The sequence below is a fragment of the Mus caroli genome, unplaced genomic scaffold (genome assembly GCF_978045245.1).
Source record: "Mus caroli unplaced genomic scaffold, Mus_caroli_1 scaffold_11, whole genome shotgun sequence".
Classification (NCBI taxonomy): Eukaryota; Metazoa; Chordata; class Mammalia; order Rodentia; family Muridae; genus Mus; species Mus caroli.
This window is the reverse complement of record NW_028227266.1, coordinates 58,257,340-58,281,475: the sequence shown is the minus strand read 5'-3', so window position 1 is coordinate 58,281,475 and position 24,136 is coordinate 58,257,340. Positions and strand designations below refer to the sequence as shown.

General features: G+C 48.7%; 1 protein-coding gene and 1 pseudogene across 5 annotated transcripts; one reads left to right on the top strand and one right to left on the bottom strand.

Annotated features, from left to right (window-relative positions):
• Window positions 1–426: 426 nt before the first annotated feature.
• On the bottom strand, window positions 427–23,539 carry Pkm (pyruvate kinase M1/2). 5 transcript variants are annotated; one of them, XM_021171211.3, is made up of 12 exons: window positions 21,368–21,432; window positions 16,221–16,337; window positions 14,043–14,209; window positions 13,454–13,545; window positions 10,681–10,812; window positions 10,240–10,426; window positions 8,778–9,048; window positions 7,759–7,909; window positions 7,406–7,558; window positions 4,343–4,509; window positions 1,569–1,750; window positions 427–1,062 (listed from the first exon to the last, which is right to left on the bottom strand). In XM_021171211.3, exons 1-12 carry the CDS (start codon window positions 21,415–21,417, stop codon window positions 956–958), a joined length of 1,776 nt encoding a protein of 591 aa, XP_021026870.1. In that variant the 5' UTR covers window positions 21,418–21,432; the 3' UTR covers window positions 427–955. The 5 variants fall into 5 exon arrangements, with proteins under 5 accessions (XP_021026870.1, XP_029337481.2, XP_021026874.1 ...); XM_029481621.2 differs by lacking the exon at window positions 4,343–4,509 and adding an exon at window positions 3,807–3,973; XM_021171215.3 differs by lacking the exons at window positions 4,343–4,509; window positions 16,221–16,337; window positions 21,368–21,432 and adding exons at window positions 3,807–3,973; window positions 23,285–23,539.
• On the top strand, window positions 21,996–23,914 carry LOC147002042 (uncharacterized; annotated as a pseudogene).
• The last annotated feature ends 222 nt before the right edge of the window (window positions 23,915–24,136 follow it).

Here is a 24,136-nt window from a genome sequence, read left to right as displayed (position 1 = left end):
TTCTATGTACCTTATTCCTGAGAGGGCAACAGGAAAACAAGAGACCCTTTGTGTATATCTGTTAAGGAGGCTGAGGGTTTTATGAAGTATCAAGCAGGGACTCATCTTACAGCGCCCTCAAGAAGCCTCTACCGCAGGATCAGCCCACCATTCCGCCATTCTAGGTGCTAGCTGAACCTGTCCCAGACTTTTCTAGTCTTTGCCCTGAAATAGAACGGATCAGCTTTCTGATACACAGCCGCACTTGGTATACTCCCAAAGTATTCAGCTCCAGGTCTCCAGTGGGCCTGTGCCTGAAGGTGATCTGGTGGATCCATAGCACCCAAAGCCAGGCCTCCTGGCTGTTGTCATTCTCAACTGCTCAGAGGGCAGGGCTCGACCACCACCCCCAACCCCCAGAAAAAAAACCAAACAAAACAGAACACAGGTGCTTCAGCTGCTGTTTATTGACATTCAGGTGGGCACTATAGCAACAGGCCTGGAGACTCTGCAGAATACAAGGTGGAGAGTGGAGTGTCTGCAGTGACAGAAGTGGAGTGCACAAGGAGTGGGGAGGCCAAAGCTGTTGGGAAAGCAGGTCAGGGCCAGGGCAAACGTCATCTACACTGGGCCCCACACCCTCAGCCCCTACTCTTTTGCTGTCTCCTGACTCCAGGCTAGAGCTGGGAATTCTCTGACAGCTTTCTACAGAAGCAAAGTACAGAGATGCTGCTGCCCTTCTGTGATAAAGTCAGAGGGTTTCCAATCCTGCATTCCTCCTCCACCCCTGGCTCAGGTAGGGCCATGAATAATAGCTGGTCTCTATTGCATGTTTTAGAGGCATTAATTTTCCCTGGTGTCCCAGCCCACCAGCGCCACACTATGGCCCAGAGTGAGCACTACAAGCGTTGCTGGCCTAATGGAAAGATAGGGGAGGGGAAGGGACAGGGGCTAGAAGAGGGGCTCCAGAGGGCCATCAAGGTACAGGCACTACACGCATGGTGTTGGTGAATCCAGAGCCAGGGCGCCACCCGGTCAGCACAATGACCACATCTCCCTTCTTGAAGAAGCCTCGGGCCTTGCCTGGGGGGAAAAGGAGGTTGGTGAGTAGAGGTATACACTTGAGGAAAACTGCAACGCCCCACCCAGTCCTAATTACTTTCTCCTACCACAAGGTGGCACTTTTCCCAACCCAGACACAAATCCAACAAGGCAGGTGCAAATAAATGCCCTAGTAATCCTAATCTGGGTAGGGGAGCAGGTTGCCAGTTACTTCTTCTTACCACAAGATGGTGCACGCCTCCTAGCCTAAACAAGGGCTGAGACTGAACTCAGAATGCAGAGACCTTTGGACACCATTCAGTTTATACTCTAGAGAGTGGAGATCCTTGCCCAAGGTCAGGGTCAGCTGCCCCCTTGTCTCTATATAGGAATAAGGCCACAAAAGCTTGTGTTCCCCACCCTCTAACCCCACCCTTCTCAGGACAGTAGCTCCAGCTAATCTTACAACTGGGTGGACTTCAGGAAGTGGTAGTTCTAGGGTCCCCGTCTATCAGCACTTCATCATTCCCTTGTTTCCAGCTACATACCAACATCCATGGCCAAGTTTACACGAAGGTCCACATCCTCAGCCCAGGCATTCAGTACGGCATCCTTACACAGCACAGGGAAAATGCCACGGTACAGATGGGCCTGGCGAGCAGTCTGGGGATTGCGAGTCACGGCAATGATAGGAGCCCGAGGGCGGTACCTGGCCACTTGGTGAGCACTCCTGAGATGGAAACAGGTTGGAAAGACTGACCGTTAAGCATGTCATAAGACCCTTTCAGTAAGCCAAAAGTAGTCCCCTCTAATTCAACTCTGGACCACAGGCTTTGCCCACTGACAACTGTTTCAAGGCCTGGCCTGCCCCTCAAGACCTGTCCTGTCTTTTCTAAGATGATTATCCTGCTCTCAGTACGGGCAGTCCTATAGGACCATGGCTGGTAGAATTCTTCCCACACCATGAACCCTTCCATCTGGCAGTGAGGCAGCTTTGGCCCAATCTCAGCAGAACCCACTCCTGTAGCTGCCAGCAACTTTTACAATCCAAGTACCATGTGTCTAGCTCCTGACTTCTGGTATCTGCAAAGAACAGCAGCAGAGTTACCAGGCCCTGGAAGCCAACAATGTTCACCATAACACTATACTGTTCCTTTGAGAGTCCTAGCAGCTGATGTTAAAAGAAACCTCAGAATTTCTATGGTTTTAGAAATCTGGGTGGTGGGGCTGGAGAGGTGGCTCAGTGGTTGGAAGCACTGACTGCTCTTCCGAAGATCCTGAGTTCAGGTCCCAGCAACCACATGGTGGCTCACAACCATCCATAATGAGATCTGACACCCTCTTCTGGTGCATCTGAAGACAGCTACAGTGTACTTAGATATAATAAATAAATCTTAAAGAAAAAGAAATCTGGGTGGTGATCAGGTATGGTAAGAGGAATGTCTGGCCATTCAAGATCCTTTGGGAATGTAGGGAACCCCTATTCTCAACCTGTAACAGATGATAGTGTCTATCTCTATCCGATCTGTTTCAGGCTTACTCAGTTAGCTAGGCACTGGGGACTGAGGGATTCCACAGCAGAATGAATACCCTGCTTCATGCTGGCCTGTATACACAGGCTCTGAAGGAAGGAGGTAGCTGCTGGAACCAGGAACTCTTCAGAGAAACCCCAGAATTAGCATAGACCTTGTATTTTAGAGCTTTCAAAACTCCAGGACTATAAATGATAGTGTCCCCGTTTCTCAGCACCCCATCATCCCTGGCTTCCAGTTACATACCAACATTCATGGCCAAGCTTACACAGAGGCCGCCATCCTCAGCCCTGGCCTAAGTAGCTTTCTGTTACTTAGTTCATGAACAGTGCCTTAGGGAGACAGACAGTGCCTAGCCCTCCACACTGATTTTACATGTGTTTGGCTTTCTGTAGCGAGGCTGTGATACAACTTGCTCTTTCTTCCTCTGCACCATGAGCACTGGGATTATAGGCACACAACACCACACTTGGGTATTTTTATCTATTGTGCTATAGATAGACACTGGGCACCTCCCTCTCTCCCTCCACAGCACATTCACTTCAGCTGCCTGGGTATTCTGACAACATGCATTAGCACATCACATATACATAGTGTCTGAAGGTTAGACCAGGGCATTAGATTTCCCCAGGACTGGAGTCAGTTGTGAGCTGCCATATAGGCAGGTGTTGGGCCTCTGAAAGAACTGACAGTGCTCCTAAAAAACCTTTAAGGTGCCAGATTCAAATTCAGATTGTCACGATTGTGTAAATCCTTTATCCACTGAGACCCCTCCAAGTGTGTACTCTTGGGCATACCTGGGGGCCAGCCTTCATGGTTTCTGGAGACCAAATATGGGTCAAGCTTGTGTAGTAATTTTACCAGCTGAGCTATTTTGTGAGGTAGGGCTCTGTCCTGGAACTCACTTTGTAGACTGGACAGGCTACAAATCCAGACATTCGCCTACCTCTTTGGCCCAAGTGCTGAGATTAGAGGCATGCTCCACCATGCCCAGCTGCCACGCAGTGTTCTGTCAAAAGGCCCCACAGTACTAATCACGGTGAAACTGGGTATTTGTTCCAGCTCTCTGTGAGGCAGGCTTTGAACGTGCACTGGAGCCAGCCAGTTGGTTTGCTCTACCTGTGAGTGCTGCCTGGAGTCCTCTAGTGGCAGCCAGGGGCCTTAAACTGGCCCAGAGCCACTCACTCTTGGCATCCCCAAGGAGAGGCGCCAACTGAGCGTGGGCATCCCCAGGGAGCCACTGCCGCCTCCTACCTGCCAGACTTGGTGAGCACGATAATGGCCCCACTGCAGCACTTGAAGGAGGCCTCCACGGCACCCACGGCGGCAGCTTCTGTGGGGTCGCTGGTAATGGGCGCCAGGCGGCGGAGTTCCTCGAATAGCTGCAAGTGGTAGATGGCAGCCTCTGCCTCTCGGGCAATCTAGGGGAGCAACATCCGTCCAGAGGGACGAGGACGGGGGGACAGGGCTTTGTCAGAGCTTTGTCACAAATGGAGAGGGAGGAAAGGAGTCACAGACAACTGGGAAGGAACATGTCCCTGGGCACAAAAATGGCCAGGAGGTGAGCCACTCCATGTTCTGAACTGAGCAAGATTAGAAACTCCACAGGAACCATCCTGACCAGGTGCTGTGACTTCCAGTGTGCCCAAGGGAATCCTTTGGTCCTGCCCTATGGTGACCTTGGCTGTCTTCCTGAAGGAGAGAGGCTGTGCCTAGGCTCAGGCATATAGCAGGCCTAGTTGCGCGAGAAGCTGGTTATCCTATAATGATACCTGCCCTTAGGGCCCTACCTGCCAGACTCCGTGAGAACTATCAAAGCTGCCGCTAAACACTTATAAGAGGCCTCCACGCTGCCCATGGCCATGGCCTCCATGAGGTCTGTGGAGTGACTGGAGGCTCGCACAAGCTCTTCAAACAGCAGACGGTGGAACATGGCTGCCTCAGCCTCCCGAGCTATCTGTAAGGTTTAGGGTAGGAGGGATAAGGAAGAGGGATAAAGGCAAAAACAAGAGAGACAACACATGGAAAGACAGGGATCTACATCAGAGAGGAAGGAAGGCACCCTTAGGTTAAATCTTTTCTTCATGCAGAGGCAGATGCAGAGGCAGGGTGGTCAAAGCCCATATGCTCCTGGAATGGTTGTGTGAGATTTTGGGCTGCTCTCCTTTTTCCCTTACTGTTCAAACACAAGGAAAGTTCCTTCCGTTCTGGAAAGATATTACCCTTTTGGGACTTTCCCCTTTGTTTCTTTAAAAACAAAAACAACAACAACAACAACAAAATCTCACCCCCATGTGTTTATGAGATGGGATCTTACCATAGCCCCTATTAGCCTTGAACTTGCCAGTTATCCTCAAAAATCACTATTTTCTTTGCCTCAGCCTCTCAAGTGCTAGGATAACAGGCAGGCACCATCAATTTCTTTTGTTTTTGATTGAAGCTAAGAAGGGGACATATTGTTAGGCCCTAGGACCTTGGCATGGAAAGATGCCAAGGTGGAGCCACTTCCACTTGACCACACTGCCTCATGACACAGCTTACAGGAAGAACTAGGCCTCCCCTCCACACACGGCTGTGTGGTTACAAGACATCTAGCTTAGCCTACATACAAGAGTGAGTCCTTGCACGTGGTTTACAATGGAAACATCTGGGCAGCTCTGAAAGCTGGGATCAAAAGTCAAAAGAGCCAAAGTTACATGGTGCACCAGTTCTAAACAGAACAGTGGCCAACTCTGGCTCACTTGGACACAGTACACTGAACAGCCGTGTGAAGAGGCAGATGCCTGAGAAAGCATGCATGCCTTAAGACACCAATTATAACTTAGCAATTAAAACCGTTACAGACAGCAAATGTGTTATATATAGACTATCTGTTCAAGTAAAACCAGGCATTAGAAAGAAAATCTAAGTTTTAGAGAGTGCAATCCCAAGTATCTTAGTATAGAGAGGATGTAAAACTAGAAACTCACATTTATTGGTAGTATTAGCAGATTTGCAAGTGGAAAGAATTCTTTTGGTTACAAATAAATGGAATGCATGCAGCCCAAAGGACAGGAAACGACCATAGCTGGGATGCCTAGCTCTTAATTACAGGTCATGAACTATATCAGTTAGACACAGGAGGAGGCAGTGAACAGATGAAGGGGAGAAGCTGTCCTGAGTGTTAACTGATGAGAGAGAAGCTTGCACCCCCTGAAGGGGCAGCCACAGTCTAACCCGGACTCTGTGACTCATCTTCTGAGCAGGGCCATGCAATTCCAGCCTCGAGGTTCTAAGGAAAGGGCAGGGCATGAGAGAGGGCAGGACATGAGAACTAACTCCTACTCTGCCCACACCTGCTACAGCACGGTGCAAACAGACAGCTGGCTGGCCCTATGAGACAGCAAATCTGTGCTCAAACACACTTTTCACATGTGATTCCCTTTAAAAAAATAATGAGAATACAAAGATTACATCAATGAGCCCAGAGGGTTATCTAACATTTCATTATGACAGCAAATTGTTTAATTTATGACTAATTAATTATAATTAATCTCATCAAATGCCACCTTGGGCAAGGTCTTGCGGTCATATAAAGTCACCCCGAGCTACACAAAACTAAATCCATGTATGTGGCTGCACGCTTTAGAATACCTCGTCTTGTTCCTGACCACTCTGACAAGACAACTAAGAAGGTGACTAGAAAAGGGTGTTTGGTGTCGATCAGAAAGGCACACAGACTGCTGGAGAATGTCTGCATGCTAGCTACTGAGAAGCTGTGGAGCTCCCAATACCAATCAGATCAGGAGGTGACCAGCTGAGTCCAAGCCATAACACACTTCTACAAAACGGCTGGTCTGTTTCAATATAGGCACACATCTGGCTACAGCTACAATTCAGATAAACCATGGGAAGTTCATGGAATCTACTCAACAGCTGTACACAAATGAAGCAAGGTAAGATGCCTAATCCTGAGGGGGCTTTTCTTTCAGTTTGGGGGCTTGTTGGAAACTGGAGACACAAAAAGGACAGTGGTTCTTTGCTGACTGAAAAGGGAATAGAAAAGCTCCAAGAAAGTTAGCTAACAATACTTTCATCAGGCAAAGGACCTAACTGATGCCCTAGTTAACTGCTCTGTTCAGGAAGTTCTGGGTCCTCACCCATCAACAGTCAGCAGGAGTCAGGTCAGCTGGAAGTCTGTTGTTTCTATAAGATAATGTCTTATTCTAGTCCAGCCTAGCCTCCAGCTATCTTCCTGCCCCAGGCTCTGAATGCTGGACCTCCAGACCCTATCTTACTGAAACCAGAAGACTTAGTCAAAAAGAGCATATATTTGCCCAGAGAAAGTCTTATAATCCCCAGTCCAGAACCTGCTAAATTCAACATCCATTCCCCACGCCCAGAGCTATTTATAGCCCTATTTTGGGTCTGGCATAGCAAGAGATGTCCCATGTGACAGGCACCATGCAAGGCCAGCTCAAAGCAGCTTAGTATGGCTACAGCCTGCAGTGCAGAGAAGCATCTGCTCATGGGACCATCAAGAGATCAAATTAGAAGCCAAACCAGGCGGAACAGCTGAGAATACAAACCCTTGGCTCCTTTAGAATAGAGGCCACCCTGCCGTCTGGGTGTTCAGGAGGGAGGAAGGTATCCCTTGACTAAGTCCTAGGACTTCAATATTTTAGCCAGATGTGGCCTACGTAATGGAAAAGGTCACCAGAGCAGGACAATGTGGTGGGGCGCAGGCAGTGAGAGCACAACATGAAAATCAAGAAGCAGAGCATGCTCCACACACCTCACTCTTCTGGCCGTGGTCGGAGGGAGGTAAAAGACTGGGTGAGCAGAGGCCTTGGTGGTAGGCTCGGAGGACTTACCAGGTGCTGCATGCGGACAGCCTCCAGAGGGTAGTCCCCCTTGGCTGTTTCTCCAGACAGCATGATGCAATCTGCTCCATCCAGGACTGCATTGGCCACATCACTGCCTTCAGCACGGGTGGGGCGTGGCTTCTTGATCATGCTCTCCAGCATCTAGGAGGGGACAGACAAGGGCTCTCGGTAAAAGACCATCACCAAATGGTAGAAGATCCTATGCCATCTTCAGTAATAATTGCCAAGATAATTCCCTTAAGATTGTGCAGGTGCACAGATCTCAGCTGTGTGTGCCCAAAGGACAGGACAAGGCCAGGTCCCCTAGGTGGAGAATGCAGAAGGAAGGAAATAGCACATGCCTGTGTGGCACAGATGACAGGCTTCCCAGCTCGGTTGCATCTCCCGATCATCATCTTCTGAGCCAGGAAGACCTTCTCTGCAGGAATCTCAATGCCCAGGTCACCACGAGCCACCATGATCCCATCACTGGCCTCCAAGATCTCATCAAACCTGGTAAAGTAGAGAAAGATAATAGAGAACAGGAAGCACAACCAAAGTGTGGACCAAACTCTCCTGGGATCCCGACGGAGATGCTTTCAAAGGCCACACCCAGAGGCACACAGGCGAGGGGGCATCCACAGCACAATATGACGATACCCACAGCACAACCATTTTACTGGCTGGATGTCTTAAACACCACAATAAATAATTCAGGGAGGTTTTGGTCTGCATCTCACTCCCCCCCACCCCGTTTTGTACTTCCCTAATCGACACTTCAAAGACAGAATGAGGCCAGTGGGTCTTCTACAAAGTGGATCATCATTTAGCTAAGGGCACTGACTGCTGCCCTTTGAGCTGACCCACTCCCCAGCTCCTCAAGGTCATCAGCACCTATGGCTTATCAAGATAGAGACTCCCAGTTGCCCAGTACAAAGGACACAGAGCCAAGGACAGTGAGTGTATGTTAACAATTGCCACCCCAACTCTAAGCCCACTGTAACCCACAGAAGCAGTTCTAGGGGAAGCAGTAGGGAGAAAGCCAAGTATGAACATGTGTCAATAAACCACTCACCCTTATGAATGCCACCTTAACTAAAGCATCATGCTTCTCTATGGGAAGCTGAATGGGCCCCTCCTCAGCAGCACCATCATCAGATCAGAAGATTTCTAAGGCTACAAGCTTTAGCATGGACACCTGAGGCCCTGAGTATCCAGCTGGGTCCCAAAATGATGACTAAAAATACTTGGCCTCCCTGATGCTGATTCAGCTGTCCTCCTGGACCAGTCCCAGCAGGCTGTATTTTGCTGAGCAGGTATCCGGGACACACCATGGCCACACCTCTCAAGGGCTGGGCAATGGAAGGGTCTCGGGACTCACCTTCGGACACCTTCATGGTTCTCGATTTTGCTGATGATCTTGATGTTCTTGCCCTTCTCTCCCAGCACCTTCCTGACTTCATGCACGTCGGCTGCCTTGCGGATGAAAGATGCAAACACCATGTCCACATCCTGCTCCACCCCAAACTTCAGGTCCTGGATGTCCTTTTCTGACACAGCAGGGAGATCCACAGCAGCTCCAGGCAGGTTCACGCCCTTCTTGCTGCCCAAGGAGCCACCATTCTCCACCTCTGTCACCAGGAAGTCAGCACCTGTGTGAAAGGGATCACAGAAGATCACCCCAATTTGCAAGAAGCCAGCAGGAGGATGACTCTAGAGCCATAATTAAGACTCCAAAACACACAAAAACCAAACAAATAAACAAACAAAAAAACCCAAAATAGGCTCCAACACTTCAGGAAAGCCAAGTCAGTTTTCTCGCCTATAAATAATACCTACTCACAGACTGCTAAGAAAATTTGAGTTTTAAGTATGGTAGCACAAGAGGCAAATGCAAATAGACCTTTGAGTTCAAGACCAGCCTGGTCTACATATACAGTTTAATTCCAAGTCAGGCAGGGTTACAAAGGGAAACCTTGCCTCAAATTAATGAATAAACAAATAGCCACACGTGGTGGTGTATATTCTTTGTTTTTTTGAGACAGGGTTTCTCTGTGTAGCCCTGGCTGTCCTGGAACTCACTTTGTAGACTAGGCTGGCCTTGAACTCAGAAATCTGCCTGCCTCTGCCTCTGTACTGGGACTAAAGGCGTGCGCCACCACACTAGCATTTGGGAGGTGGAAACAGAAGAATCAAGAGTTCAAGGCTAGCTATAGGAAACCCTCTCAAACTGTCACAAAGTGTTTAGAATAAGTAACTTTAACTCTCATTCTAAGGCATAACCAGTAGTCTAACATATGCTACACTGAGACATCTCCACCTTCCTGATTCCCGAATGCTAGGACGGAGGACTAAAGGTACCTGGACCTTTGTAGGTTATTGGCCCTTTTCTTTTTAAAATAAATTATTTATTTATTTAATGTATTTTATCTGTACACTGTAGCTGTAGAGATGGTTTGTGAGCCATCATGTGACTACTGGGAATTGAACTTAGGACCCTCCGCTTGCTCCGGCCCAAAGATTTTTTTATATATGCTGTAGCTGTCTTTAGACACCAGAAGAGGGCATCACAACCATTATAGATGGTTGTGAGCCACCATGTGGTTACTGGGATATTTGAACTCAGGACCTTCGGAAGTCAGTACTGAGCCATCTCTCCAGCCCCATCTGCCTTTTTTCTGAGACAGTATTTCAGACAGGTCAGGGATGCAGACCAACAATAACCTTAGACTTTTGATCCTCTGGAGATTAAACCCAGATCTTCATACATATCGAGGTCTGTGCTTACCAGAGCTCTGGGGATTGGAGTTGGCATTAGGCCACAGACTATGTACCAGACATACCTTTCTCCTTCACCTGCAGTGAGATGAGCCCATCGTCCACGTAGATCTTGCTGCCAACCTCCACCACCTTGCAGATGTTCTTGTAGTCCAGCCACAGGATGTTCTCGTCACACTTCTCCATGTAAGCGTTGTCCAGGGTGATCTTCAGAGTGGCTCCCTTCTTCAGCTCCACCTCAGCAGTACCGCTCTATGGATTAAAGCAGCACATGGGAGTGTGAACTGAAGAAGCCAATGCCCCTGATGGGGGCGCTCAAATGGCTCAAAGTCCAAAGAAACCTCTCACCTTTCTATAAATTCTGAATTTGTATATTGAGGAAGAAATAAAACAAACAAAATACCCGTTCCCCAGAGTGAGACTAAATAGGTTATTTACATAGCAAAAGTGTGACCCCCTAACAGTTCCTACCAGGCAGATGAAAATAAGCTATCCTAGATACTCACGCCCTTGATGAGTCCAGTCCGGATCTCAGGTCCCTTTGTATCCAGAGCCACCGCAACAGGACGGTAGAGAATGGGATCAGATGCAAAGCTTTCTGTGGCTTCACGGACATTCTTGATGGTCTCTGCATGGTACTGGAGAAAGAAGGGCAGATTAGCAGGTGTCCTCCAAACCCCTGTCCAGTTTCCAATCCCCACCCTGGAGCCAAAGATGATCAATTAGCAAAAAAAAAAAAAAAAAAAAAAAGTATGTCTGACTCCTGACCTTCACCCATCTCCTAACCTTAGCAATATCCATGCCTCCCTCTACACAACAGCATCACACCGTTCCAGAATCCTGCCATCAAAATTAACTAAAGGGAAGACTATAAACCCATCCTGTGGGTCCCCCTTCTGTTGTTCCAGTGTCCCTAGGACTCACCAAAGGATGCTAACCAGGACAAGCAAAGACCCAGGATTTGTGTTTGAAGACTTCTGCTCTGGCGGCCTCTATCTGTTTTCACTATCGATCCCAACTGCAATTCAAACTCAAAGCTGTTGACTTAGTGAGCAATGGCTGAGCTAAACAGCTCATTGCTCTAGTCACGCAGACCCTGCTTTCACAACCACTTCCTCCGACCAGGAGCCTGCCCCAGTGCAGCTGCCTTTGCTTTCTTCACTTGTAATTAAGTTTCCCCAAAACCTTTTCCCTTTCCTATCTGGGACTCAGAGCCAAGATAGCAAAATAGTTTGTTGCCAGTGCATATCCCATGTGACACTGGTGACAATGGACCATTCAATTCAGCACTTTATGAGCCTGGTCCTTGAACCACTGAGCACAGCAAAACACCTGCAAGCCTGTTTGTTAGAGCAGAGCTGGAACCACCATTCATCCACAAGGACCAAAGCTGCCCGAAGGCTGACCACCACCCAGTAACCCAGCTCCAGATATCCCAAAATAGTGACTACCAACTGCCTTCGTTTGCTTTAGAGATCCTCTAGAAGTTTGGATTTTCCCCTTAATTTCCACTGAAGAATCATGGCTGTACACACTGAGTTACACACCCCAGCACATTCACGAGCTTCGTGTGTATAAAGCTGCATTGTGATTGGAGTGTCTGGTGGTGGAATTAACCTTCCCTGCATGGTAACACTGCTGGGAGCTGGGTCGTGCTATCCATTATCACAGCTGTGGTTTTTCTGGCATGTAACCAAATGGTGAAGACTGGCAACCATCAGTGCCGTTCTTGTAGAGGCTCTAAATTTAGGCTGTTTAAAAGCCAGTGTGGGAGTACAGTACTGCCTGTTCAGCAAGAATGACACATCTTGACTATGTGAAAAGCAAGAGATGGGAATTAAGAGACACCGCCAAAGCTGTCAAGATCAGGTGCAGCTAGCAGGCTGACGTTCCTGTCAGAGGGAAGGAGCTTGGTTTCCATGGTCTCCAGGGAAATCACCAAGACCAGCACCACCCAGCGCCTCACTGAAGGTGCACAAGGAGTAAGAGCCCTGACTCGTGGTGAAGCTTTAGATTGTGATATAAAAAGTACAGCCAATCTCTAATGCCCTAAAGTCTGAAACCAAGGGCAGAGCCGGCCTGCCCAGCGGTCTGGGCATTCTCACTGTCCCCTGCCCTCTCAGACCTGCTGCATGGTGTTATTTTACTGGACTAAAGAGCCCTAAAGGTCAGCACCTCCAAATCTATTTTTGCCTGACTGAACAGACTACTCGCAAGGACCATGGCAAGTGGCCCTAGTTCTGACTCTGAACCAGGCTCACCTTCTTCCTGGGAGCTCCTGTGGAAAGCCACAGAGTTTAGAAAACAACGACCTCTCCTGGTTTGCAATAGGATCTTACTATGTTACTGAGGCTAGTCCCCAATCTGGCCTCAAAACCACAATCCTGTACCACCACACCCAGCAAGAATGTGTCAAATATTGCTTAGGTGCCTGAGGACCTATCTCAGGTCCCATGACATTTGGGCACTAGCCTCCAAGCTATTTATGGAATATGGGTTAGGGAATCTATGAAGATTCTCATGTTCTGGGAAGAAGGGGTTCGCTTCTTGGACCATTCTTCTCCATCCATTTTTAGTCCAAACAACTTCGAAAGGTCAGAGGGCAAACAGCACAGGGCTAATACTTTTACTCTAAATAGGACACAGAAACCAAGAGGCAGCGAGGAGTCTCCTTCCCTCCTTCACCAATACCAGGAGGAAATCCACAGTCAAGTTAGAAAGCATTTAAAAAGCCGGGCAGTGGTGGCACATGCCTTTAATCCCAGCACTCAGGAGGCAGAGGCAGGCGGATTTCTGAGTTCGAGGCCAGCCTGGTCTACAAAGTGAGTTCCAGGACAGCCAGGGCTACACAGAGAAACCCTGTCGAGAGGGAGAGAGACGAAGAGGGAGGGAGGGAGGGAGGGAGGGAGAGAGAGAGAGAGAGAGAGAAGTATTTAAAAGGTAGATCTTAAAATGACCCCACCTATCCATCTGCTCAGAACCTTTTGGTTCCCGACACAGGAACCACTGTAAACTCTGAAGCATGGGGGCCAAGACATCTGATGGCCTAGGGTTTCCAGCTAAACCTTTACGTGCCTTCTTTCATAAAAGTTGACAGTAGGGCTAACCCTGGTCGGTGGGTGACAAAGCAGGCCAGGTTTCTATTCCAGTGAAGTTGGCCAGAGAGAAACGGCGATGTTCTAGAGCAACATTCCGTTCACTGAGACCCCTGGACTCACGCCTGCCTGCAGTACGACTGTTAACGAATCTCTGATTCTCCTAGATCTCGTTGACGCTCACCTCATGGGTTCCATGAGAGAAATTCAGCCGAGCCACATTCATTCCAGACTTAATCATCTCCTTCAGCATCTCCACAGATCGGGAAGCAGGCCCTATCAAGAAACATTTAGATCCACAGGAAGAAAATCATGACTCAGGTAGGAAAAATGTCTGAAATTTGCTCAACATTTAAACAATTCTTCATCCTTTGCTTTTAATTACCTTCACAAATTAAGAGAAAGGTCTTTCCAAAGTACAGAAAAGACTATTGTACTAGTCACTTTCTTAATTATGCGGGAACACTAACATTCTCTACAAATTCTGCAGCGCCTCACAGAGCCAGAAAAGTGGAGGGCAACCGTTTTCTCTGCCTTCAAGATGCCTGTCTCCCGAATGCTGTTGGTGACAGCATATGAAAAAGATGACCACCCCTGAATCTCACCAACTGCAGAAAAAGCACACTAATTCTTCTTGATGGCCAATTCCCAAGACCTCTACTCCCCTAGAAATGTGGACCGTGCCTCACTCAGAACCTAGGTTAGCTCTGCAATGGTTATTATGCCTTTTAAGTCAGGTAGAAGCCCCACATTTAGAGGAGGGCCACACTCACCAATGGTACAAATGATGCCAGTGTTGCGGGCCGTGATGGGGGCAGAATCAATGTCCAGGCGGCACATGTGTTCCAGGAAGGTGTCAGCCATGGCTGCATGGAGCTGCTGGGTCTGAATGAAGGCAGTGCCTGCTTCACTGTGTGGCTTCGGCATGGTTCCTGAAGTCCTGGATCCCGGAGATTTGAAGAGTGCAATTAGATTAGGCACTGCTTAATGAGGCACTTGGCATAGGAAGCTGTCTCCTGCTTACACATTAACCCAGTAAGATTGCTTTGTGCACAAGCAGCATAGAAGCCTGGCACGTGCTGGCTATGTGGGTGCTACTCAAATTGGGCAAAGGGCTCTTGTGACTATTGGCAAACAGCAAAGACCTTGGTGAACAAGAGCAACTCCCTACCCACTGCGCACACCCTGGGAGGCAGTTTAAGCAGGCTTCTCACACGGGCTGTCACCTTGTCTTAAGAGCTTTCTCATCAACCCTAGAAAGAACGTCACTTTACTCACACAAGGAAACCTCCAAAGTTACAGGAAGAAACACCCACCCCCCCACACACAGCGCATGTTCTAACTAGTATGTCAGCACACAAACATCTTGGGAAGCCTATCATGATAATGTCAAGTCTCCAGTATCGGCTTTGGTAGGGCACTCAGCATGGCCTGCCTCTCTATCTCATTCACCCAAACCTAAAGTGGTCCTGCAAACGAGACAAACCCTGTCCCAAAGCCTTTCTTTTACTCCCAAAGTCCTAGGTCTATCTAAATGTATTCTTTAGCTTCTATCAGACACAAGGTCCAAATTACAGGGAACAAAACAGTTCTTCTGGGCAGGAAGCAAAAGTCCATAATTCTTTAGCAAAAAATAAACGAAAACAAAAAAACACAGTACCACCTACAAGACATACAAAGCAAATTTTGCACAAGGGCACTGAAATGGCCCCAAAGTCATTACAGCCTCACCAAGGAGTCTTCCACAACCTAGGAGATGGAATCACACACAGCAGCTACTCTACACTGGCCTGAAATCCACTGTGCAAACCTAGGCTGACCTTGCTAGCTTCCCCAGCCTCAGGTCTGGCTATTTGGAGCCTCTTTCTCCATCTGATAGGTATAGCACCCAGTAGTCTGAACATCTGTTCCAGGCAATTAACCACCCAGGTCACAACCCCAACAGCTGTCCTGACCTTTGCTTTTACTTCATTACAACTAAGTGCTCACTGAGCTGGACAGCCAGCTCATTAGAGGACAGGACTCTCGCTCGCTCGGGAGAGCTCTGGGCTGTAGCTCGCAGACTTGAATGAAGCTGACATTCTTTCTCATCCGAGTTTTCAGGCCACAAGGCTCCTCTCCAACTCCTGAGCATAAAGTCTTCAGCCTGTGCTCCACAGTATCTCCATATCCTTGCTCTTCCCTGTCTCCTCAGTCGAGGACCCCATTCTTCCCGGAACTATGGCTTTTCTGGACGCCTGGAGAGTATGTACCTAAGTCAGTCTCTGCAACCTGAGCCTTCAGCCACCCACTAGTGATCAAATACCAGAAGCCTGTAAGTCTTCAACTGCAGATATGAAAAACTTTAAGACAAGTTCTCATATGTAGCACAGGCTGGTCTTGAACTCATGACAGTCTCATGTTCCAGCTCTTGGGTGCTGGGATTACAGGGGTGCAACCACTACATTCTTTGCAGAATTGAGAACCTTTAAAGGAAGGAAGAAACCAGTGGCCAACATTGTTCATTCCTAACTCTACAAGACACATCAGACCAAGATGTCAAGTCAACTTCTCCCGAGTCTTAGCTTCTTGCCTCCTTGCCTCCCGGCACCTTGTTTGTTAAATGAACTCCAGGTCTCTTACAAGATCAATTCTGCCTGGTTTTCCCTCTCCCCAAATGTGAGAAGTCCTGCGGACAACAGGATGCCCTAACAAACACAACTGGCAAACTCTCACGGCTCCCAGCCAGGCTTAGGTTAAGAGGCCGCTAAGGGACAGTACAGATGGTACACCAAGCCAGTGAGACACAAAGGCCTTGCTGTGACCGAGATGGGACAAGTGAGCAGGACAGACACCAGAACAGTGTCTGAAAACTACTGAAAAAGCCAGCCACCAGGCCGTTCTTCCCATCTGAGACATGAGTGTGCTCTCGCAAATCCCTGCCTGAGTGAGGCCCAGTGATCAGGTCATACCTTTGGTTCTCTGGGTCTGGGCTTCTGATGGCATATTGCTGTTTTGTTGACTCAGTGTGGCTTGGTGGCCTCACTTGGAAAGATCGCTCAGAGTGGAGTATGCTTTGCCCTGAAGAGCTACAAGGATTAAGGTGAAAGCTAAATATGACTAAACTCTTTGTGGTAATGATCTTAATAGCAAGGCAAAAGTTGCTGCTAACTACATTAAAACAGATATACAGTGGAGAAGATATAAATAAAAAACCCAGTGGTAAAAGTGACCCCTTACTGGATCCCTTGAAGTACTTTATTCCCCCAATACCCAAAATTTACTATTTAGTTTTAAGGGTGGGCACCTTGCAGGGATCAGAGGACCACAACTGTGCTCTCCCCTCCCACCACTCAGGTTCTGGGGACAGAAGCACTGGAGTCTAAGCAAGCAAGCTCCTGTGTGTGTCTCTAAGCTATCTCACTGACCCTCTCTGCTCCGTTTTTTGTTACCTTGGATGATAGCATGTATCACAACGTTACTGCCCTACTCTCCTGAGACAGCATCTTACTACATATCCCTGAAATACCCTGGAGGTACAACATAGGCCAGAGTGGTCTCCAACAAAACCCACCTACTTCTGTCTGCCCAGAATATCCTTTATTAATAAAACTGTTGATGTAAAATTAAGTACAGTCTTTGAAAATGACACATTTATCCCCATGCACCCTATAAAGCTCACTGTGAAGTTCCCCACATCAGCCCTGTGTCCTTCAGAATTACCCTGCTAAAATATAGTGATAGATGCGTGTTCTCTATGCCCTCAAAAGTGCTCAGCAGGGCAGCTTCACTGACCCAGGAAGGGCAACTTAATCCACTGACTATAAAAGTCACCTTCCCAAAAGTGTGTGGCTAATCCATGGAAAAATTTCATGACCACAGCCTATCAGTTCCATGCAATTTTCTTTTCCTGTTTTGACTGGTCTCAGGCTTGACAGTACAAACTTTGTTGTGCAACAAGGATGTTCCAACAGACAAGCACTGCTGCCCTCCAGGGCTCAGGATGCAATTAAGCAGGTAAAATTTCACACACACAACCCATTTCTCTACCTAGAATTAAAGCTAAAGTCTGCAGAGTAGGCTTACCTCGCTACCATATACAAAGTGACCAATGGAAATAAATACATGTGTCTCAATGGATGGACACAATTAAATAGACTTCTAACAAACCTTACAAGGGTTTCAAGTCCCCTACCAACCTCATCCTTAGAACCCAGCTATATTTTCATTCCCAAGGCTCTGATCTGGAGCCCCACCCTCCCACAGTTCTTCTGCCCATCCCATGGCCTCCTGAGCCCCACAACTCCAGCCAACTACCTATCTATAGAATAGTATAAATAGAACATCCTTTTAGAAGTCTTTTCTGGCCCAGGACAGCAGCTCCAGCCTTGTTCCTTAAGGTAAGGTGGGCCCCTGGGCAGGACTTGCCTTATTGGCCAAATACCTGTATAGATAGCAGTGACTGCCAGGACATGCGTGCGGCCCCACCCATGCCAGCCAACTCACTACAGCATCCTCCTCCTCAGGAGGCACCCACATGCACAGCCAACCTCCAGCCGGCAGCAGAAACCCGGTGTGTCCTACGACAGCAGCAGATACCATGCCCTGGGGCAGAAGCCTTACTCTTGAACCTGAGCCCCTGAAGCAGGATGTTCTTCAGAGCCATTGCCCCTCTGTGAGAAAGGAGACACCAGCCCAGGCCTCAGTTGGGCTGTAGGTTGGAGCATGCACAGGCCCAGCTTGGCTCTGATCCTGGTTCTGCCCTTTCCTGTCTCAGGCAGTTCTCCTTGGCCCTTCACATTCATCTCCCTCGTGTCAGGAACAAAGGTCATTAAAAAAAAAAATCCCCAAACCAAAAATGCCTGGTGCCACCCTGCTTCTTAGAGCCAACACTCTTGGAAGGTCATGCCTCACTCCACCAATTACATCTTCACGTAGGTCCAAATCATTGCTGCCCCAATAAAGCAGCCTGGCCTAGGAACAGGACTTTGTAGCAACCTTTCTCTGATGTCACCCCAAGCCTACTTTCCCCAGTACCCAAGATCATCTAGCTTCATCCATCAGAAAGGCTGAATGATGGCATGCAACATGCTGGTCACCCTGCTGTCCAGCTATCAGAGACCCTAATGAGAAGCCAACACCAGGGTCAAAGCAGGTGACAGTTCTATCCCCAGAAACTGGTAAGGCCTGGAGCACAGTACCCAGAATACAACAAAATTAAATGTACGTTATCAAGGGTACAGATTACTTGAGCAGATATTTTGGGGGTTGGGTGTCAGATTCCAGACAGGGTTTCTCGGTGTAGCCTTGGCTGTCCTGGAACTCAATAGACCAGGCTGACCTCAAACCGAGAGATCTGCCTGCCTCACGGCCCAGCTTATTTGATTTTTAAGACAAGGTCTTACTATCTAGCCCAAGCTAGCCTCTTGAGTGCTGCCATTAAAGGCATGTGCTACCATGTCCAGAGAGCAAATTCTCTCAGAAAAGATCTGGTGTATTAGGATACCACCTGGTGGAGTCAAGTTAAAATTCCTGAGGTCAAAACAACTAGATAAAAAAAGAAATAAGCAAAAACCAGCTCTTTATTTAATCTTAACCTAACAGTCCTAAGCAAGGGATTTCCTGGCTTCTAGCTCAGCTGTGCAGAGCAGAGAACTAGCCAGAGCAGGAAGGAGGTGACTTGCAGAAGTTTCTGGTCGGTTGGCACATGCGGTCTTCCTTAGCAGTCTAAAGGGCCAGTGTTTCCGGGAATGCTGCCCATGCTCTGGACCCTGGCTCAGAAGCCCAGAGAACCAGGTGTAAGCAGAATGCACAATGGTCTCAGCAACAGGAGGCACTGGCTCAGCCCGGAGCCACAGTTGGGGGTAGGGTGATTAAAGTCAGAAGGAAGGCAGCACCAGCTGTCCAAGAGCCCTGACCTACTTACTACTTCTGCCCGCAGGCTTGCACGACTGCCTATTCCCCAAGAAGTGGGATCTAAAGACTCGATTTCTCCCACCCAGAACTTAGCATCAACACCAACTTTTTAATCTTTATAGTTTCCAAAACTTAATTAAATAGCATTCTGGGCTGGTGAGATGGCTCAGTGGGTAAGAGTACCCGACTGCTCTTCCAAAGGTCCGGAGTTCAAATCCCAGCAACCACGTGGTGGCTCACAACCATCCGTAACAAGATCTGACGCCCTCTTCTGGTGTGTCTGAAGACAGCTACAGTGTACTTACATATAATAAATAAATCTTAAAAAAAATTAAATAGCATTCTGATTTTATTCAGTTCATAGTCCATTTTGGTTTTTCCAACTCACAACTTCTCCAATCCCACTGTCCTTTGCTCAGTGTGATTACAGACACGTGCTACACCGTGTACGTTTTATGTAGTACTAGGGATGGGCCACGGCTTTGTGCATGATAGGAAGAAAATTCCATCAGATCTACATTGCCAGCCCCTTCCCTACTTTATTTTTGTTTTTTTTTTTTGAGACAAGGACTCTACAAATCCTGACGGTCTTGTCTCTCTTTGATTAAAAATACGTTCCACCACGCCCAGCCCTTCTCTACATCGAAATCAAACCTTTGACTCCTCCAAAGTGGGCATGGCAAAGGGTAAAATCTTTTACACTGGAGACACCAGTACTTTAAGGCCAAAATAGGCCTGTAGGTTATTCACACATTTGGAAGGAATACCGCTTCCTTTGGAGGCAGGCCTCAGGAGATGCTCAGAGCTCCCTAGAGGCCACTTACGGTACTGCAGCCCAGACCTCCCTCCTACGTGCAGACAGGCACAAACCACAGTAGGGGTGTGGCCTCACGAGACAGCTGGTGGTGCCCTGAGACCACCTCCAAACCTGAGTAGTTACACTAGGCCTTAAGATCCAGCAGTTTCGCAGGCCACGAAGCACGTGGGGCTCACCTCTCCTGATTGCTACATAGCCAATGTAAGTCTGGCTCTTGGTAAAAATTTCAAGACCCACGAAAGTTCCAGAAGAATGTTCTTCGTCATACAGTCATCTACTCCTATTATAGTCTCTGAGTGCAGTTTACAGAGATGACTCGGTCCTTTACCAGAAGCAGTAAAAAAAAAAAAAAAAAAAAAAAAACTCACCAGTTAACTTGCCTGTGGGTATTTGAGATGACTGAGAAACTGAAAGACAAATGAGTCATTTTCCTCTACCTCAATCTCCAGCTTAGTTCTTGCCCAACTCAAGTTGACTTGCTGCAGAAAAGCTAAAGATGCTGAAAACCCAATGTGAGTTTAAGGCAAGAAACGCTTTTTCTACCTTTCTGTCCATAGCCGCTTCCTTATCCTTTCCACTCAATATTAAGCAATCAACAGCTTTAAGAAATAAAACAGCGTTTCCTGTGACCAGCACGTTCATATAACACAGATGGCATATCCAGCCCCCATAAATCTGTTTGGAGTCAGCTATGAAATGTGCCAAGTCACTCACTGGCTGGACTAAACTCAAAGTCATTTGCCAGTTTGCCTCCAGAACACTGGGAATAAAGGGATCAAGGGCCATTACACCTGGTTGAGATACATTTCCCGCAACGCCCACCCCCAAAACAGGGTTTGTGTAGCTCTGGCTGTCTTGGTACTTTGTAGAGTAGGCTGGCCTCAAACTCAGATCTGCATGCCTCTGCCTCCTGAGTGCTGGCAAACAGTTCTTAACTCGTTGCAGAACAAACTTCCCTACAAATTAGATAATTTAAAATATAATGCTTAAAATGAAGCAAGTGATTAGTATTCCTATAGTTTGGCTTAAGCAACAATTCAGAAATGCATCGAAACTGCCAATCTGGATACTGGTTGTTGTTCTATGAAAAGCTGCTGTGCCAATCATTCAAGAATGAAAATATGCGGACTAGAAGCAGCCACTCCACATTTCCTCTTATGGTCACCTTCATTCAGGTGATACCCACCACCTTTGGAGACAGGGTATCACCCCCTACATGTTCTCAAACTCACAGGCCTTCCTCCCAAGTACTGGGATTAAAGCCGAACCACCACACTCAGTCTGAGTGAGACATGTTTAATTCAGGGAAAATGCACGCTATTTGACTCACTAAAAAAGAGGGAACCTTACAACACTTCGGAAAACAAGTGTGGTCCCCTCACTCACCCAAGGAAGAAAAATTTCTCAAAAGCCGCAAAGTTGAAAGGTTGAGTCATCTTACCCAGACCCGGTGATGGTTTACACTACTTTCCCAAAGAACACCCTCACTGCCTTAACTACAGCATAATCAGGCCATCAGAGGGCAAATTATTTGCTAACAATGCTACCTTGAGTCTTGATCTGAGCCCCCCCACCCCCACCCCCACCCCGCCCCCCCGGTTGGGGCAACAGTACCAAACCTAACTTCCTACAAGCCAGAAGGCATAAAAGGCTTACTTGAAACAAAGAGGACAGGAAGGCTTCTATCTGGGTACCTGTTTCTTTGTTTCTACCCTCACAGCCAAAGACAAAGGCTGCACAGATTTTCTCCCTTTAGATAGCTCTTTCTCAGGAGAGTTGCAATGTAACATTACTTTGTAAACACTTATGGGATTCCAGGGAGAATTTGTTTCCATTGGCATACTGGGTATTCAGAGCCTACCTGCCTCCCCAAGCTTACCCCTAACGTGCATAAAAATAGTAAGGAGACAGACTCAAGTTGGTGGCCTTCAAAGTAACTACTTCATTCATTGACCAAAAGGATATATGCAAGCCCTTCTGGATATTTCACCCGAGGTTAGTCACTACATCGAGGATGCCCCGTACTTACAAGGAGACCAGCAATTTAGCAGCCTGGAGTGACACAGGACCAGAGGCCAAACCTAAGAATATTAATAGATCACACTGGATTCCAAAACCTAGCTGCCTCCACGCACGACTGTATTTTCACTATAAGGTTCACTTTTTCCAAACTACCAATGTCCTGGATTTGGAAAAAGTGGTCGAGCTCTTATCTTACTATGACTGGGTATTTACTGGGTCTTTAGAGCCTTCAGACTAGAAGATGCCTGGCCTTTTCAAAACCAGTTTGCCGGCCACCTTGTGCATGCAGCCCCATCTTCCTCATAGCACTGACTTGACAAAATCTGCTTCCCTAATTAGGCCGAGCTCTGTGGGCTATGTGTGTTCTGGTAGCGTCCGGCTCCAGCTTCTATCGGGAACGGGTATGGGTTGATCGCCCACCCTCCCCCTCGCCAGCACGTGGGAGCAGCACGACCGAGTAATTCAGACGCATCGCAGTACGTGCCGCCCATCCGCCGCAGGATGGAGCGCGAGAGCAATGAGGGCCCGTGCCCACCACCAAAAATCTGCGGGCACACAAAACAGGCAGCAATAGCGGTCAACCTTTCTTGCCAGGCCACCGGGAATACAAAAGTTACGTAACTTGTAGCTGCATTACCAAGGACCGCTAGTGACTGCATCCTACCTCCATGCACCGGACCACGAGGAGTCCGCGGACGTGACTAGAATGCGGGGGGAGGGGAAAAGCTGCGAGGGGGAGGGGCGAGGATATGGAGGTAGAAAGGATGCTGCGGCGCGGACGTGACCGGATCGAAGTGGGGGAGGGGCGACGAGGAGCTGCGAACACTGGCGCGGGAAGAGAACGCTGACCTGAAAGGATGAACGCGGAGGCTGAATGGAGGGGGGCGGGGGTGAGCGGTGGAGTTATTTCAAGTAGAGATTAAGAGGAGGGCACCGAATTATGAGGGCACAGAGCTAAGATGAAGGTCGTAAGTACTAGTGGATGTAGGAGGATGAGCATCGGAGCAGGGCGAGAACAGGGTGGCGAGGATAGTAATAGTAAGATAAGAGGCTGGAACCAGATTGAGATGGAAGAGAGAGCAGAGAGAGACCGTGGGAAAGGAGCTAGCCGGCCACCCTCAATTTGGAGGACTAAGACTTGGGCTCAAGTGTGACTTCTCCCCAACCCGGAGTGGGATGCTCAATGCCTGGCGCCTGAGTCCCGCGTGGGCAGGCAGGCCTGCATTACACACCAGTGGGCATCGGCTCTGGGGACAGATGGCTTAGGTTCTCCCCTCTCACCTCGGGCGTACTTCGGTTCCTGCTGCGATACCTAGAGCAGACGTCAGTCGAGTGAGGACGAGTCGCTGCTGTGCGGGGCTGCGCCGACTGGGCCTCAAGGTTATCACAGCTGCGGGCCGCCGCAATCCCTCCGCAGCCCCGCCCCTCGCCCAATCCGGGCTGCGGCCGGCGGCGCCCCGCCTCTCAACAGGCTCCCGCACCTCCGGAGAGAAGCTCGGGGTAGGCGGGACAAGCAGGTTGCCCTTTTGAGGAGGACTACCTTCCGTGGCGGAAGGACATCGCAGACCAAAATTGCGCAAGGGTTATCCTGTTGACCAATGGGGAAGTGGTGAGGGAGCAAGGCCCGCCCACCGGGTCAGCGCCACCGCCGCCGCCACCGCCGCCGCCACCACCACCACCCCTGGATTCCCGGGCGCCACCGCCACCTGTTGCTTTAGGACTTGATCGGCTACAAAATGTTCCCTTTTTGGCCTTTTGCCCAGGTCTCCCCATCTGCCCTGGCCTACCAGGGCGGTGCCCAGATTTATAGGTCCATGGACATTCCTCCAGCCCCGCCCGGAGACTCTCCACCCTCCCGGCGCCCGCCCCAGTACACCCTCAGAGGCTGAGCGGAACGGGAAGCTGGGGTGATGGGAGCAAGAGGGTGGTGGAAGGTCTGGGCTGCTTCCTAGAGGGTTCCAGACTTGGAGGCTAGGTAGGAAGAATTTAAGTCTCTTTTTGGAACGTGAGAGCGACTTCCTAACAAGGAGGGCCAGATTGGACCCATGTTAATACTTTGAGTCTCGAATCCTGCACTTTTAAAATGCCTGAACCTGGACGCAGCAAACCAATCCAAGGTAATTAGTGCAGAAC

Coding starts and splice junctions, on each gene's coding strand:
- Pkm (XM_021171211.3), bottom strand. CDS start 21,417: ATGACTCAACCTTTCAACTTTGCGGCTTTTGAGAAATTTTTCTTCCTT. Junction 10,427..10,680: donor GGACTGGACTCATCAAGGGC/GTGAGTATCTAG, acceptor TTTAATCCATAG/AGCGGTACTGCTGAGGTGGA. Junction 4,510..7,405: donor CTGTCCGCATGCAGCACCTG/GTAAGTCCTCCG, acceptor TAAACCTTACAG/ATAGCTCGGGAGGCTGAGGC.